The sequence below is a fragment of the Paramisgurnus dabryanus genome, chromosome 18 (assembly GCF_030506205.2).
Source record: "Paramisgurnus dabryanus chromosome 18, PD_genome_1.1, whole genome shotgun sequence".
NCBI classification, from domain to species: Eukaryota; Metazoa; Chordata; class Actinopteri; order Cypriniformes; family Cobitidae; genus Paramisgurnus; species Paramisgurnus dabryanus.
The window spans coordinates 18,036,210-18,055,045 of NC_133354.1; the positions used below are offsets into that span (position 1 = coordinate 18,036,210).

The 18,836-nt window shown below is 35.3% G+C and overlaps 1 protein-coding gene across 1 annotated transcript; it reads left to right on the forward strand.

The window, feature by feature from the left end:
- The first annotated feature begins 5,452 nt into the window (after positions 1 to 5,452).
- On the forward strand, positions 5,453 to 18,042 carry cfb (complement factor B). The gene is made up of 18 exons (XM_065287108.2): positions 5,453 to 5,597; positions 5,882 to 6,091; positions 6,180 to 6,365; positions 6,641 to 6,814; positions 6,949 to 7,044; positions 7,162 to 7,295; positions 7,558 to 7,708; positions 9,226 to 9,357; positions 9,979 to 10,071; positions 10,310 to 10,447; positions 13,046 to 13,140; positions 13,690 to 13,816; positions 13,916 to 14,054; positions 14,148 to 14,227; positions 14,397 to 14,509; positions 14,885 to 15,032; positions 15,175 to 15,224; positions 17,722 to 18,042. Exons 1-18 carry the CDS (start codon positions 5,537 to 5,539, stop codon positions 17,905 to 17,907), a joined length of 2,313 nt encoding a protein of 770 aa, XP_065143180.1. The 5' UTR covers positions 5,453 to 5,536; the 3' UTR covers positions 17,908 to 18,042.
- The last annotated feature ends 794 nt before the right edge of the window (positions 18,043 to 18,836 follow it).

Genomic DNA, 18,836 nt, shown 5'->3' on the forward strand with positions numbered 1-18,836 from the left:
TGATTGCTACGTCAAATGGGGGTGTGGTCGTTGACTACAAACATAACAAATATCATGCTGAGGAAGCTTTTCGAAGCTTCGAATCAATTGAACCAATTGCTTCGAAAAATTATTTACTTTTCCGAAGCGTTCAAAACAGTTTTGGTGACGCAATGAAGCCTCGTTTGCTAAAATCACGTGACTTGACCTGTTTGAACAGCATTTAGATTGACTTAATTCAGAATGTTTAGATACTTCTGCAAATAGTGTAACGTTAATGTAAGTTAGTAACGTTAGCAGACTTGTAAGTGGGATAGAATAAGGTTGGGGGGTATTTAAAAGTAATGTATCTTTTGTTAACTCCAGTAACTGTTTATCACATTTACAGCTAAACTTACAAGTAGTATTTATTCGTGAATCATTGTGGTGACATTAACTCATAGTATAGTCTAAAGAGCATATTGTGTATTGTTGTTTCATCATTACTGAATGACATACAGTAATAATCTGGTTCAGAAATTTTATTTTGGACTGCTGTAAAACACACTGTCCTCCAGATGGCGACATTGTTATACGGTTATTACAATGGATATATTACTGTTAATAGTACACTCTAAACATGCATCTAAACATGACACAATGTGACCCAATTAGCACTGTGTGAAAATACAAGCTTGATATCTTAAGTATCGACTGAATAAGGCCATGTCAAGGATTAAAATCAGTTTAGGAAGCGTGCTCCTTCAACATATTAAGTGCATGACTTATAACACACTGTAAAATGGTGGATAAATGCATTTGCCAATTGCCTAAATTTAAAGGATTATTGGGCTAAAAAATTGTGCCCTTTAGCTTAGCAGGTTGGCCATTTGATTAGTTTGATTCCCAGGGAAGACACATATTGATAAAATGTTCCCTTGAATGCACCTGTAAGTTGCTTTGGATAAAAGCATGTATAAATGTAAATGTGACAGACTTTGTATTGCTGAAGATGTTTCAACAGTGTTATTGATACTATTAATATTTTATAAGTAGTTTGACGTATTTTAAATAAGTTAATGTTTAATTGTTAGATGATAAATAACATCAATAGCCATAAGATGCTGATAGCATACTTTTACCATGGTTTAACATTACTTAGAATTTTTGTATTTAAAATCTTATTTTTTCAAAGTTGTTAATTTAAGTATATTTTTTATACTATATACAATTAAAGGTCTCATAACACACTGTGTTTCTGCTCATGTTAATCTTGAGTACCTATAGAGTAGTTTTGCATCCTTCATATCTCCAAAGAGTCTTAAGCTTTATCAGATTTATAAATGACAGATCAGCTTTACCAATTCTTTTCGAATAAACCCGACCCCCTCGAGGCATACCGTGGGTGGAGTGATTCATAGGCAACGCACACAAAACATCCCACACAATTTATGATTAACTATGTTCATGTTGTTAACATTATATGCACTTATGCGCCGATTGCCAACAAAACACATCTGATGCAGTTTTACTTAACCTTTTTTGACTCATGACCTGGTTGGGACCGGCTCTTTTCGAGAGCGCATGATGCAAAGCTTATCACAACATGTATTTAGCCCGTCATGTGTGCAGTGTTGGAGTTAACGCATTAACATGCATTACGTAATAATATTACTTTTCTGAAGTAACGAGTAAAGTAACGCATTACTTTATAAATGTACACATTAATATTTGAGTTACTTTAAAAAAAAAGTAATGCAAGTTACTTTTTTAGTGTAATTAATTTGATTTAAAATAAATTATGTACTGAATTAAACTAAACGTAGTCACATTATGCACTCTATGCGTACACGCCTGTGTGGGAACAGTTTGAGTCAGAAACTGAGATGGCAGGCCAGAGCTCAACATTTTTGTTATGAAATATGCAATTTCTAAATGCAGAACTTTTCAGTTATAAAACTCCTGCAAGGCCTGAAAAAGATCAAGCCTCAGCCAAGAAAAAGTAATGCAAAAGTAACTAAAAAGTAATGTACACATTACTTTCCATGAAAAGTAACATGCAATAGTTATTTTTTTGGGAATAACTTAATTTTGTAATGCATTACTTTTAAAAGTAACTGTTCCCAACACTGCCTGCCTCTTCATTTCAAAACATATTCAGCCCGTCATGTTAACCATGTGCATCACGTGTCTTGTCAAAATAAGTGCCTGCTGCAGACATGTCTAAAGCGTTTATGATAAAAGTGATGCTCAATTTGCCAGATACTCTCCAGAGTTTGGTGTTAAATGAGTGACTATTTTGTGAACGTGAGCGTTTCTTTTATCATAAACCGTTTTGACGCGTGCGCAGCAGGCACTTATTTTGACAAGACACATGGTTCACATGATGTAACAAACACATATTTTAGAGTGACAAGCAACACAAAGGAGACTATTTAGAATTCATGCCTTTAAAGAAGTCACCAGCCACCACTGCTGGTGATGTTGATTTTGTGTCATCTCTTAGTTAGCGTGTGCATGTGCTGTTCTGGTTAAAGTGCCCATGTAAGGACTTCCACTGTAATGGACTCTATGCACGGCGGTGCTTGACGTATTTCCGGTGAAATCTCAGGATGCTGGACTACTTCCGCCAGTCATAGAGCTCAATGATATTTAGGAACGTTGGTTGCCAAAATAACACTGCAAATTTTGTTGATGCTTGTTTAATTTACATAGAAATAACTTATACTTCACATTTAATACCATAATGACATTTAAACGTATGAAGTATATTTTTATAGACGGGAGAACCGAACTTCTAGCCACCACTGGTGTGTGTCATTAGACTCAAGCATGACAACTTCTACACTGCTACCCTGTATCTGCATTAACACTAGTTTTAGATAGAAATTGCACTGATAACAGTGATATTCATCTGTTGTTGATATACTTATGAATTTTGTATAATTGTTATCATCAGTACTAGCGAAGATAACATCTGTGGTTATACAAGCAAAATGTTAGAACAGTAAAAAAAACGTGTATTTTGCGCATTTATGTATGCTTTATTAATAACAAATGCAAAAGACAAATAGAAAATTCATATCAATGACAACAAGAATAACTTAAGAGAAAAATAAAACACACACACAACAAACTAAATACACGGGGTATTAAAATAAACAAACAGCACAAGAAATAAACAAATAATGGAATAGATTTCTTAAATGGACGTTACCATAGTCAATAGTTCTTTTTGCGTTGTTATTTATATCCTATAAAGTTCCAAGATATAACAAAAAAATATCCAAGTAAAAATGTTTTGACAATCGACGTGAATATACAAAAAAAAGGTATTAAACGTCACCTTTAATATCAGTCCTGCTGCAGTTCGTGTTGCTTTTTCCTCATATAGCAGTGAGATTTCATTTACGTCTTTTAATTTACCTGACACTTTAAGATAACATTACAAAGACATTAATCCTGAATCATAAAAACAGCACAATCTGCTAGTATGATGAACATATCATAATGATTACAGAGATAAGACGACTTGTAACCTTTCTCGAGTTTGCACATCTGGACAATTCTTCACACATCACAGGTTGTAAATTTGGGTAAATCCAGCAAACAACGAGTACATTTAGCGATTCTGCCGTCACTCCGCTTTAAATCTCCCGTACCGGAAACTGAAGAGCAGCCTTGAGTCAAACGCGGAAGTTAAGCGTGCATAGAGTCCATTCCAGCACTGAAATTGCCCATAAAAGAAATAAAGCAAGATTGTTGCATATGAACCTTTCATGTAAAAAAACTTTCTGAAAATTGTACGAACCTTTGCATTTGACACATAAATGCTCTGTCATACGCCCAAGTGCTTTTTTGACACTTTGCTTATGTTTAGCATGAGGAATTCAACTCTTAGTCAGTGTTAATAAGTTAGAATGCATGAAAAAGCTTTTGACTCTATAAAGACATGTTGGTTTATATATATATATATATATATATATATATATATATATATATATATATATATATTTAACAAAATAAAGTGAGTAAACTGTATTTAAAATGTTAAATTCTTGTTTTTTCTAAATCAAAATATTAGTTAACATAACATAAAAATTGGAATAATTTGAGTAATTCTTAATGAACACATTATTGAGTAAATTCAACTTCCTTTTATTATGTTTAATCCATTTAAATTTGTAAGAAAGAAATTAACTTAATAATTTTGTGTTAAAACTACATTAATTATTTTAGTAAACATAACTAGGCAGTGGACTTGCAGTTCCCAGCATGCTTTGCATGGGACTGCATTTGGAGAGTAAAATCTGAATTGAATCATTTTTTGTTTCGTTTTTAAATAAAAAGACTTGTTAGTGTTTAATGTTCATTTATATTCGATATTTGGAAGAGTTTCTGTTTCTTCTTTGAGTTTTGTAGTGACCATTGTTCAGATGACTGGTGCTTGTGCATAGACTGCATACTGAAGTCTTTTACAGCTGCCCAAAACGAAACTGAGTGGTTGCGAAAATAAACGTTTCTTGCCCTCATCTCACGGAATAAAAAACTAACCATAGATATGTTACCTGTACCAAGAAAAGTAGGTTTATCTAACTGAGTAATACTAGTACAATTATTTAACTCAACTCGATTTTATTGCATTCATATTAGGTAATGTAAGTGTGTTCAATATACTTAAAAAAAGTTGCAAGTTGACTCAACCTAAAACTTCCCATGCAATCACTTGCCTCCCTTTTTTATACATACATTTATTTATACTCAAAAAACAAGAGTGTGCCATAATTCCTCCATATGGTAAGTTTTTCTCCTTCTATGTGTTAAAAGAGGTACCAGGAAACAAGCCATTTGTTTATCGAGATCATCCACAAAGTCAATAACAAATTTATTGATTGGTTCCAAAGATGAGTTTGTCCACAGCTCTATTCCTATCCTTTACAAAATGTGACACTGCACTCAAAAATAAGAAACAATATGCTGGATTAACATAAGCAAGTCTTACATATATATTTTTTATTTCTGTTGTAACTATATTTAGAATTTTCACTGCATTGCGTTGAACTTTCGTGTTATTGAAAGTCCATACAATTAATATTGTCTTGGGAGAAAATTAGCAGTACATTTTACATTATTTCCAACAGTCTTTGAAATCCAGTCTAAAGTCTCACAATCTAATAATGAGATTAGGAACAAGTTTGACCCAAAGATCAAAATTATTGTGTTGAACCTAAAAATATTCTGATGCATATGAACATGATTCTGATGTTTCCTATGTTTTCAAAAAAAGACACTACAAACTCTAAAACTCTGGGTTATGTATACATATGAACATTTTCTAGTTTAATTGAAACCCAACGCTCGATTTTTTTGCATTGCATATTTACGCATTGATGACTTTGCAGCGTGTGCCGGGAAATTGACTGTTTTTATTTGTACATTGACCCTCTTTATTTGACTTGAGGTTAAACATTGTCTATGAAATGTGCACAACATAATCTGGGTGACCCCACTATAAAAACATCCCCCTGTCCATTTGATTCTTTGTATTTGATCTCAGCAAAAGACTTGGAGAAGCACAATGGCGTGTAAGCTGTGGCTGAACTGGTTAATGCTTGCTTTGATTTGTCCTCTGATCATAGGTAGGTTTCTAAAAGTGTCTTTAAGATGCAGTTTAGGGTCAACGAAGGCTTTAAATTTGTGCCTTCACCAATAGCATTCCATACACAGAAATAATCCTCATCATATACTGCCTAGAATTGAATGTTAATGAGGTGTTTTTTATTTGTATGTTACTGTAGCTTGGCTCAAAAGGTTTTGTTGAAGATGAAAATGCAACAAATGACACCTCAGGACTATTTTTTATCTGAAATTTTACTGTTTTTTATATTTTATGTGATTTGCTATGGCTCTGGTTGTTCCTTAGGTGCTCGATCTTCCACAGGACTCGAACTTTGTCCCACAGTGAATCTGTCTATTACTGGAGGGAGCTTTGTTCTTTCTAATGAATATTTTAGTGGAAGTACTCTAAAATACAGATGTCCAGTAGGCTTTTACCCAAGTGTTAAGACACGCATTTGTCAAAATACACAATGGAATCCACCAGCAACCTTAAAAAAACCGGCAGAGTGCAAAAGTAAGACAAACAATTTTTTTGCATCATATTAGAAATCAATTTTGCTTCAGAGAAACTCTTTCTGTTTTCATGCATGTTTTTATCTTAGAGATCACATGTCCCAATCCTCGTGTTTTGGAGAACGGAGAGATAGCTCCATATAAAGATAGGTACTACGTCAACGACACAACCACTTACACGTGCCATTCCGATTTTACATTTCGTGGCTCAAAAAAACGTACTTGCCTACCTAATGGGAAGTGGAGTGGAGACACACCTGTTTGTGGACGTGACTGTAAGTGCTACTTTTTGTTTTTTAATTTGTAGATCAACATACTTTAGTAACAACTAACTCAAGAATGTGAATACTTCAATCATATAAACCACTGGAGTTCAGTGGAAGGTAGTTTGTACTGATGTATTTTCAAATCTGTTTGCATTTGACGTCTGACAAATTTCATTTAACAGAATGTCAGTGAACATTTTTATAATTCACCTCATAATAAACTATTAGTACTTCCTTGACTTTTAAATCACATCTACATGCGTCTTTGTGTATTTCACTCACAGCCGATCACTGTCCTGATCCGGGCGTTCCTCCTGGTACCCAAAGAACAGGCCAAATGTTCAATATTGAGGACATTGTTACGTACCGCTGTGACAATAAACTGACTCTGATTGGTTCCAGTGTGCGAATGTGCCAGGAAGGTGGCCAATGGACAGGGACAGAACCGCAATGTTACGGTAAGCTTTCTTGTATTGGTTACAAAATCATGTGCATACTGTTCTTAAATGAAGATATCAGTCACAATATTTAATAAAAGATAAAAAGCTTTGATGAATAATGCCCTTCTAACATTGCTGTTGTGTCAATACAGCTGATTTTACATATGACACCCCAGAGGAAGCATCACAATCGTTCAGCAGTTCTCTGAAGACAAATCTGGAAATTAATAAACAATATGAAGAAACAGGTACAGTGATATTTGACCTACATTTTTTATTTAAATTATTAGGCATATTTAAAAAAAAAATCCTGGCACAAAAACAGTGATCAATACATTTAAATAAAATGCACTTTGTGTCTATAGATCAAGCGGGGAAGCAAATAAGATTGGATCAGGGTGGAAAACTTGACATCTATATTGCTCTTGATGCATCTGACAGCATAGAAAAATCTGATTTTGACACAGCAAAGATAGTCATCAAAACACTTATAGATAAGGTATGTAAAATATCAGAAGGCATACAAATTCACAAATATCCAATGTCAATTTCATGACAAAAATATTTCTTAAAACTATAGACAACCCAAGACTATTCTGGGCTATTCAATATTCTGGTTTACTTAAAAAATTATGGAAATAAAATAACACGAATTTCATTCCATTTTGAAGTCTGTATGCAATTTTCATGTACATTAACTGCTTTGAAATCCAATTTTTTTAAAACTGATTACACCTTTTCTTAATGTATTTTTCCAAAAGATTAGTTATTACCAGGTTTCCCCAAACTATGAGATCCTGATGTTTGCCTCAGATGTTACACCCATAATCACTATGAGAAACTACAAGAGTGTTAGTTCTGAAAGAAACCTAATAGAGATTTTTGAAAGGCTGGACAATTTTACATATGAAAGTAAGTATTTTTCTTTGCTGAGACTTTTTCACATTCATTAGATTTTCAGCAGATTAAATGATGATTAGTACAAAGTTTTATAGACCCCTTCAAGGTTTGTAAACATTGAATGACTATCGGGTGCGTGCGCAGCATGGGGTCAAACTGTTAAGGCTTTCTAGTTTAATCTAACAGGGCTGAAAAATGATGACTTACAGTACCTGAAATGAAGTGAGCACTATACAAACACAAGCCTCTTTGATCTTTGCATTGTCCCAGTCTGCACGTTTAATTGCTTGCAGCCACAGATGTTGTATTTTTTGTTTTTGAGATTCTGCAGGAATCCCGAAAAACTTAACGGCAGACCTGGTGCGATTTTCAAAGCCCACGGCGCAAGTAGGCATTTTTGGCGATACCGAATAATACGCAACTCAATCTGCTGTAATGACTTTTCTGACCCCGACATGCGCAGTGGGAACCGCCTGTGACGTGAACTGTGAAGGGGTCTATATAAACTTTTGAGCACCAAGGGAAATATGTTGGTTTGACGCTGTCCCAAAGTCATGCCATTAAACACTTAATAACTATTTTTTACTTTTTAAAATAAAAATCTTAAACTAAATTAAAGGAACAGTTTACCCCATAATAAAAATTAACCCATAAGTTACTTACCTTCAAGCTATAGATGTGTATGACTTTCTTATATCAGCCAAACATAATTAGAGTTATATTAAATAATATCCTTGTTCTTTTCAGTTTTATAATGGCGTTGGATAGTGCCCCATTTTTAAAGCTCAAAGAAATGCATTTATTCATCAAAAATGAATCTCCATACTGTTTTTTATTTGTCTTCCAAGACAAAATAATGTTTGTATTTCAAACTTCATAAATTATGGAAGTACTCGTCTTCACAAAAGAGTTGCCTGCCCTTCTGCCTGACCTCTGACCCAACATTACAAAGACTTGTCACTTCGCTTCAGAAGACATTTAATGACTGTATGGATTAGTTTTAATAGATGGATAAGCTTTTTGGAGCTTTAAAAAAGGAACATTATCCAATAGGCTTTATGCCCAGCTGCACTACTTCCTGAACTTCAGCCAGCTCCTTGTTTCCTGTCTGCCATTATTGGACAAACTGATTAATCCAGGTGTGTCTGATTATTGTTGTTGTGACTTTGTGACTACTGAAGTCAGGCACACCTGGATTAATCAGTTTGTTTGTGACTACTGAAGTCAGGCACACCTGGATTAATCAGTTTGTCCAATAATGGCAGACAGGAAACAAGGAGCTGGCTGAAGTTCAGGAAGTAGTGCAGCTGGGCATAAAGCCTATTCCATTACAAAACTAAAAGAGCCGGGAAATTTAATATTACTGTGACTTGAGGTTGAGTAAATTTTTTTTAATTTCTTTAATGTTTCACTTTATACTGCATTTAAATACAGTAAGTGTACTATTACTGTAAATGTACTACTACTGTGTACTAATGTTTCTTGGTGTTGTGTTCATTTTAATATTGTAGTGTTTTTGTGATGAACAGGTAAAGGCGAACGATCAGGGAGTAATATTGCCAAAGCCTTTTCCACCATTTTGGACAGTATGGGAGTTGAGAAGCAGAACAATATGACACAATTCCTTGAGACTCAACATATTGTCATCATGTTCACTGATGGTACTGACTAACATTATTGCTGAAATTATACCCAAACACTTAAGTAAACGTACTTAGTAAAGATAAATCTGACATTAACCAATTTACTGCACTGCAAAAAAATGACTTTCTTACTTAGTATTTTTGTCTTGTTTTCAGTAGAAATATCTACAAATTCTTAAATTAAGATGGTTTTTCTTGATGAGCAAAACAAATTTTTTCACCCCATTGGCAGATATTTATTTTTGCTTGTTTTAAGCACAAATTCACTTAAATTATATATTTTTTGTCTTAAAACTAGTATTATTTTCTTAGGTCATTTTGCTCATCAAGAAAATACATCTTGATTTAAGAATTTCTAGATATTTCTACTGAAAACAAGACAAAAAGACTAAGTAAGAAAGTCATTTTTTGCAGTGTGTGAGGGTCTTATGAGAACAAATTAAAAGTAAAATAATTCAGTGTCACAAATATATTTTATATATCTTTTTTTTTTTTAAAGCCTCTTTCTAAACTACATAGTTGTTCAAACAGATAGTATGCCTCAAAACAAACACATCTGATTTGAGGCTGAAGTGGTAAAACAAAGTGCGCTTTATTTGTTTTCATGCACTTTAATCTATATTTTATCCTACTTTATAGGTCATGCAAACATGGGGGGTAATCCCAAACCTAAAGTGGAAAATATCAAACATTTTGTCACCCAAAAGGATCCGTCAAGAGATAATAAACTGGGTGAGTAATTGTTTATTATTAACATGTTAATAATCTTATATTTTCAGATTGTTGGGAATGGTGTGATATCTTTTTGACATGTTGATGAAGTAAGAAACATTCGGTTAACCTTTGTTGTTTCGATTAGTGGATTTTGTATACATTTAAATATTTAGTTATTTAGGTCTTTACTACTAGTAAAATGAATTAATGCTGTCCAAATTTGATATCGATATGAATCTGCCTTTTGTCTTTCCAGAGGTTTATGTGTTTGGAGTTGGAAGTGATATAAATAAAGAGGACATAAATGACTGGGTGACAAAAAGGGATAATGAAAAGTTTTTCTTCAATCTTCCAAACTTGCAAGAAGTTCAAGAGACATTTGACCAGATGATAGGTATTTTGTTACTATTATGTGTAATAGTATGCATTAATCTTCTTATCAGTGTTTATATCAAGTGATGCATACTGAATATAGATCATTCCATATAATCAGTGTTCGAATTATGTCAAAGCTTATGGGGGGTCCCCTAGCTAAGCCCCACCCCCTGGCCAAGCCCCACCCCCTTATCATAGGGTCGCTGTGATTTCACAAAGATGTGATCGTCCTTGATCAGTAATCATCTGATCCTGGTTTTAATCAAAGAAACCCCAAATTACCCTTAACTCAAACTCTAAAAAAAATTTTACCCCTCAAATTAGTGTGAAACACTGGCAAGGGCAGAAATTTTACACAGAATAGGGGTGAAATAGGGTGGACCTCATTTTTAAATTACATAATTTTACTATACAGTATAGTAGTGGTTAAATGGATTACATTGCGTTTTTTGAGTCATAGATCGAATACTTTTCAGATCAGCAAAACTGGGGGTGGGAAAATAACATAAGAACAAATTAAGAAATTATGAGCATAAAAAATAGAAAAGAACAAAGTTACAAATAAAGTAAGATATATTTAGGAACGAATAATAGGTATGAATAATAACACTGTCTTCTTCATCGAATAATTAATCTGTTTTTAGATACAGAAGTGATTTTCCTTTGTTTTCTGTTGTTTAATTAATATAAATGACAGAAACACAAGCAGATAAGAACTGCTACTTTCAGACCAACACAAACATCTGATTTCTTTCTGAACTGATTGCACTTACTTTAAAACATAACTGAATGTTTTTATGAGAATAGGTGCCAAGACTGTGGTATTTCCAAATAATTTTGTGTTTGCATGCTTTAGGAATCGCGCGTCTCCGTGCGTCCGCTTATGAGTGTTGCGTCCATTTGTGTGCGCGACGCGTCCTTGTCTTTGCGCACATAAAACAGCCCACTTTAACATCTTCCGCTCAAATTGTTTAAAATCGCTTGCATGTTAACATTTGCAAGGTTTAAAAAAACACATGCAAAAGGTACTTTCTATAAATATAGTTATTTATTTCTGAATGATGCTATTTGAGCGATAAACAGGGCCAGACGAAATATGCAGACTTTTTTTGCTTTATCTCTGGAAATGTTTTGGAAAAATCTGCGGAATTCTGCAAAATGATTTTAAATGTTTTAAAAATTATATTAGATAATTTAAGCTATAAATATTACAAAATTGCATCTAAAATAATTACTTTTTAAAGGCTTAAAATGAAAATGAATACACCAAAGCAATGAGTCCTCTGAATTTAACCGGACCAACATGAAGCAGATAATGTGCTTGTCAAGATAGAATTATAGTTTGTATATAAAATGACATGTATTGTTTATTTTGTTATATAATATAGCAGCATAAAAAAGCTTGTATTAATACGTTCTCATTACGAATTAAGCACGTATGAAGATAATTTCATCATTTTTACAACGCAATGTAAACTTCATATTTAACATAACAAGAGAATTCATCTTGTAAACGGATTTGAAATGATGATGTGCTGCTGAGTGCCGACTGTCGCGTCACATAGATGACAATTACAAGTAAGATCTGCTTAACTTAGTGATAAGTTTTATTTCATCTGAAATATCAAATGGTTCGTGTTCTCTATCATTAAAAACAATCACAGCAAACACGCACAGGGTTTATGTACTTGTCAATGCCGCTCACAAACGCGCGTATGTGTGCTTGTCGTCAATAAGGGTTGGTCACAAACCACAAACACACTCAAGTGGAATTTATGTGCCCTGGTGTTAAGTATTAAAGAGACTATCATTTATTATCATTTAAGCGTGATTTCTTCTGCTTCCCCAATAAAATATTTTGTGTGACTGGGTGGACCAGCCATCAGACTGAGAGGATAGATTTGCTACTGTTTGTCTGTCAATTCCTCCAGAAAACCGCATGAGGTGCACTTGCGAGTTTATTTATTTCAGACAGAAGTCATTTGAATTAGTTTATTGCGAAATTGGGACAAATAAAGACAGTTTCGCTTTGTGACACGCAACATGAGAATTTTAAATTCATGTAGTATTTTAATTTTAATAAAAACCAGGGGACCCCCCTAATTTATATTTTTGTGCTTTATGGGGGGTCCCTTAAGGCTTATAGGAGGTCCGGGACCCCCCCAGACCCCCTTCAATTCGAACACTGCATATAATATAGATCATGTCTTACATAAGGGGATTTTAGTAAAAACTCATACTGTTATTTTATCTGTGAAACTCACATGGATAATATTTCATGTTAAGTGTTAAACTCTGATGTGGGTTATTTTGGGGTAATATATGGGTAAATATTGGACAGAAGTTCAGAACACATGCTGAGTTAAAACTGACCCAATGGGGAAGTAAAAAACTTTCACACGAAACCTTGCATGTGACTACTATAAATATACGAATCCTACTGATTTTGTAAGCATTTTGAATAAGGAACTGAAATCAACGACGTTTCCTTTTGTGATTCACAGAAAGAAATAACAGGGTGCCGTCTGTCTGGTTTTGTGTAAATTGTTAATTGAAGCATTGAAAATGAACTCATTGGGTTTGTTCATGAGGTTGACTTATGTACCTGTTTTCACAGATGATAGCACTAGTGTCGAACTGTGTGGGATTCAACATGATTACACCAAAAACAGACGCCATGCATTTCCCTGGTTGGCCCAGATTAAAATTTTAGTAAGCAGACCTTTTTTTTTTATCAAAGGCTATATGTGTTATATTTTCTTATATCAGTGATCTGTTGAATGCTTTGTTGATAAATGTTCCACGGTTAAACATTATTTTTGATAAATGCACACCTGACCTGTCAGATGTCTTTGCTTTCGCGCCGTGCTGCATTACCAACTTGGGTGTGCATTCAATTCGAATAATTCAACGGCCCGCCATCAGTTATCCCTTACATATATGCCGGTACATTCAATTTATTCATTTGAACCTTAAAGGGGTAGTTCATCCAAAAATACTCACCCTCATGTTGTTTTAAACCTGTATGAGTTTCTTTATTTTATTTTTGGCTGAACTATTGCTTTAATTGACCTTAACCCAATCTTATGACTCATGATATAATCATGTGGGAAGTAGGCAATTGCAAATCAAAGTCCTAAAAACTCTTAGTTTCTGAATTTCCAAACTAAGAGATACAAATAAATTCGACCTAAGAGAATTGTGTATGACCACAGGCATGAAGTATGTCATGTTTTTGCTTTGTTTTTGTTTTTTATGTAGCGTTCTTCAGGGATGACAAATTGCATGGGGTCATTAGTCACATCGAGTTACATCTTAACAGCAGCTCACTGCTTCAAATTTGAAGACCACCCAGATTCCATCAGCATTGATCTAAAAAAGCACCTGTGTAATACGGTGTTCTTAACTGACACTTATTTTACTTAATTATAAAGGTCATCTATAAACGATGGAGGAAATTGTAATAGCTTTACTTTATTCTCTTCAGCTGTAAAGGTGGCGCGATACATTGTTCATCCTCGATATAACATTACAGCAAAACGAGACATTGGAATTAAGGAATATTATGAATTTGATGTAGCTCTCATACAGCTGACAAAAGCTGTTGAACTGGATCGAGCTCTTCGGTGAGGAGCAAAGCTCATCAACACATGATTTAAAGAATTAAAACCATGTTAGAAAATAAAAGAAATGATCAATTATTCTATGTATCTGTACAGGACAATCTGTATCCCCTGCACCGTTGAAACCAGTGCAGCTTTAAAACTTACAGAAAATGAAGTAACATGCAAAAAACATGGTGAGATAGCAACTCTTTCAAATAAAATAGATAAGTCAGATATTATGATAATATGTGTGTGTTATATGTTCATAACATATATGTATTTAATATATGCCTTTGTTTAAAGAACAATGCAACATTTCAAACATGAAAATCCAGTTCATACATTTTCCTGCATTTGTTACAGAGGAAATTATAATGGGTCCTGATCTTGTGAACGCTAATTTCACATCAGACATGAAGACAGAGGATAATACTCCAAAAGCCATAAGAACCATCACGATCAAGCAAAGAGGAATGGTAGGATTAACCTATTACGTATGTTTGTTAGTAATATGACATGTGAAGATACAAGGAGAGTTTAAATGCATAACGTAGACATAAGGAATACATTAGAGTATTATCGGTTTTCCTCTTCCAAACAATACACTAGAAACCATCACAGTCCAGCTAGCAATAGCCATCATTTCACCGACCCGATAAAGTCCAGCTGAGTAGCCGACTTCTAGCCAAAATAACCTTAATGGTTTTTTTAATGAAATTATTGATTTTTTTAAGCAAACAACATATCATCGTTCTACAGACCATGCAATCTGTATCTCGAAACAGATTTACTCTTGTAAAAAACACTTCTTCACAACAGAAAAGAAACAAATTGATGTGCTTTCTCTTTAGCGGGATGCATGTGTTGAAGATGCAATGAAAGCAGATCTCATCAAGGATTCAACGAACCCAAAACTAACCGCAAAAGACGTAGTTACAGACAATTTCTTGTGCAGTGGTGGTATGACTACATCAAGCACCGATAACGTTGCTTGCAAAGGTATGTCTCAGTTTTGATCATTTTGAGTTATAATAACATAAATAGCATAATTGGCATGCAGTTGCTGGTAATAGTTTTTAATGAACTATTGATCTGAATTAAATAAAGCATTTACATTGTTCTGCATCTCATTTTGTAACAGGTGACTCCGGTGGGGCCACTTACCTGCATAAGAATGATCGAGTAATTCAGGTTAGATTTTAAATCATTTTATCTATTGTTGTCAGCTGATTTACATTAGCAGGTATTAATCTGACAAATCATCTAATATGAAGTACTGTATAGACGGTTTCATCGGACGCACGCGTGTTGCCCCGGTTTCGTGCCTGGACCGAGGTTAACTTCAGCTTACTTTACTTTATTAATTATTATTATTATATGTTATATATTTCACTTATTAAGGGGGTCACACCCCGGACGCACAGCTCAGTTCAGCGCCGCGTCGCGTCTAGGACAACTCGAAGGTATCGTACACGCTTAGTCAGATAGCGTCTACTTCAAAATGCTAAATCTACGTTAGCAGCATGTTAATGGTTATTGATTTGGGACAATTATGATGTTATTTAATGTAAACTATGTGAGTGGCATTTTTTTGTGCAACAGGGATTTGAGCAACTTCCTGAGTCATAGATGGCGCCGCGGACAGGCCCCACCTGTCGGCGCCGGTGTGCGTTTACTCATAGAACTGCTCGTCCAGTGTGCGACCCTCTTGAGAGGGACTCTGTTATTATAAATTCTTTGCGGAGGTCTACCAGAAGTTGAGTTTGGGTCACAAAAGCCATTTGTTTATTCTGTTGGCGCCGAATATACGTCCATATATACAGTACTGTGCAAAAGTCTTACTGTGGGTTCACACCAGATGCAAGTTCAACGATTTGCACGAGTAGATTACATACAAAGTCAATGCAAAAACGCAATCAGACGCGTCCTTGCGTGGGGCGATGCGAATGACGCGATATGGGCGGCGCGTTTGGCACGAAAACATTCGCCTATAACGCGTCTTCGCCCAAGTTGAAAATATTCAACTCGAGCGGAAAATTCGCATGACACAAAGTTAAAAATCCCACGAGTAATTTAGAGTGAGTAATGCGATGCCCCACGTTTGGTGTGTACGTAGCATTATGCAGGGTTCACACCAGACACAGTAGAGGCGGCAAGCGTGAGTGATTTACATGTTAAGTCAATGCAAAGACACGACTAGGCATCCTGCGGCGCGAATGGTGCAGAATGGTGTTGAAAAATCTGAACGCCGCATTAAAGGGCTATTTATAGTCGTGCGTAGCTACGGCATAGGCTATCCGTAGCCTGACGCACACCTCACAAAATTTCTAACAGCGCATCGGCTCTACGCGGACCGCAAGTGCTGTGATTGGTCCACCAGAACCCCTCCCGTCAGGTAAAAAAACTGCATCATAGGTATTTCCGTTTGAGACGGTGAAAACAAAGATGAGCCAAGTTGAGGAGTGATTTAACTCAAACTGAAACAGTCACTGTTTATTTACTTCCATCATTGCTGGTCTTCTCAAATTATACACAACAAGTTGATATTTCTTCTTCGTTTGTGGGTTAACTTGCCAAGCTGCTGCTTCTCTGACGGCCGCGCTGCTACTGTGGTTACACACGTGGATACTGCCAACCGGCAGTTTCGCGTGTGTTTGCACGTCGACGCGGAGGACAACGCAAAAGTATAAATGAAAGCCGACGCAGAACCTACGCCGTCGCGGCTACGCTGTAGGACCTACGCACGACTATAAATTGCCCTTAACCAATCAGGACCTTGCTGTAGTAGTGACGTGATTACAGGAAGCGAGTGGAGTCACAGAAGCCCCTCCCATGCATACAAACAGAAAATACAGAAAATGTGTACACAAAATTCAAAACTAATTTTTTTTCAAAACGTCTTCTTCAGGCATCAGTCAGTATTTTGTATGACCTCTCTTGGCACGAAACACATCTTGAGTTTTTTTGAGGAGACTGAAGTCCTGAAGTTATTCGATTAGAATTAGAAATTAGGATTTAATTTTATTTAGGTTTAAGAGATCCTGCAGCTGCCTGCTATTGCTCAAGTGGAAGGGGAGTTTACCCTAAAAACTTGACACTTCAGCTTATACTTTTACACTGTTTTTAATACTATTTTCTGGTTGTATTCTAATAAAGAGACTGAGAAATTATTTATGTATGATCACTATACAATTGGAAAAACAACAAATCTAATGGTACTTCATACCATACATTCATGGGCGTCAGAACCATTATATGTGGGTGGGACAAGACCAACCCACTTTTAAGACCAATGATATTGGACCCAATCACTTTTTTCCTAATTAAGCGCATATGTCTATTCACTTGTTAGAGCGCCGTCAGTCAAATCCATTCCACTAGAACAATGCTCTAAGAAATTAAACTCCGTTCCGCGTTTTAGTTTAAGCCTTGACTTCCACACTGCTGCTTTCTCAAATCCATTCCCCTTGCCTCATTTAGAGTCCACTGCTTTGACGTGCCATGCACTGTAAACAAAGTTTTTAGACTATGAAAGCAATTGTTTAATTAAAAGGCACCAGAATACCACCAGAAAATGGCATCTACTCCAGTAAATGTTTTGGATCCACCTACATTTTCTGCTTCCGACGCCCATGCATGCATGTTCTAATTTTTCAAGCATTTTTTACATTCGAAAAATCTTTTATAGGTTGGTGTTGTAAGCTGGGGTTCAAAGGAGATGTGCAAAGACAATAAGGAGAATCAACTTTCTAAACCACATACTAGAGATTATCACACAAATCTGTTCAGTCCAGAAGTACGCTCATTTCTTGCAAAATACCTAGGACCAGAAGAGGAGAGAAAAGGAACGCCTCTCACATTCTTGCCAATTTAAAACTGTACATTTATTTTGACTGTGTGCTCAATTGTGAGTAAATATTTTGCTTAAATAGGACAATTTTTGTGTCAGATTGCTGGGAATTGTTTATCCTAACCACTGTGCAATAAATCCAGTTTATTATTAACAAAGTGTTTTGTTTGTGGTGTCGTGTAGTGTAACGTGCCACCAAACGAAATTGCAAAAACTGATTCTAAGAACTGTTCTGAGTCAATGTTTCTATGTTGCAAACAAACAAAACAATGTTGCAAGTGCCACAGGGTCACAGTGTTTACATTTCAAATTGTGAAAAGAGTTGTTATAAAATATATTTACTAAACGTTCTCCATATTCACATTAATAAGCTAAAAAGAGAGAACGGCAAGATGGACGACTCCAGAATTTATTTTGAAACGGCTATATCATCTGTTTTATTCACAGCCGGTTACATTTGAAACATTTGCTAATAGTGCCACTGTATTAGGTAACAACTCTCTGTATAAAAGTAACTTTTTTGCACATTCAGAAAGCACACAAGATAACTACAATGCATAAGAGCATAACTAAATTTCTTCCACATATGCATTCTTTATTTAAAGAACATAAGGGAATATAAGCGCTTAACCATGCAGTGGCGGTATTTCGAGGGCGCTCGATGAAAAGTTTGACACAACATTTATGTAGCCCGTCATGTGTGTGGTTTCTTTTTTCAAAATATGTGGTCTGCGCAACATGAGATCCTGTGTGCATCACGTGTCTTGTCATAATAAGTTCCTGCTGCAGATGCATCTAAAGGATTTATGATAAAAGAGACGCTTGCGTTTTCCAGATCCTCGCATAATCTCATGCGTAATCAGAGTTTAGTGTTAAGGGAGTTTCTTGCATGTATTTTGTAAACGTGGGCGTCTCTTTTATCATAAACGATTTTGACGCGTGTGCAGCAGGCA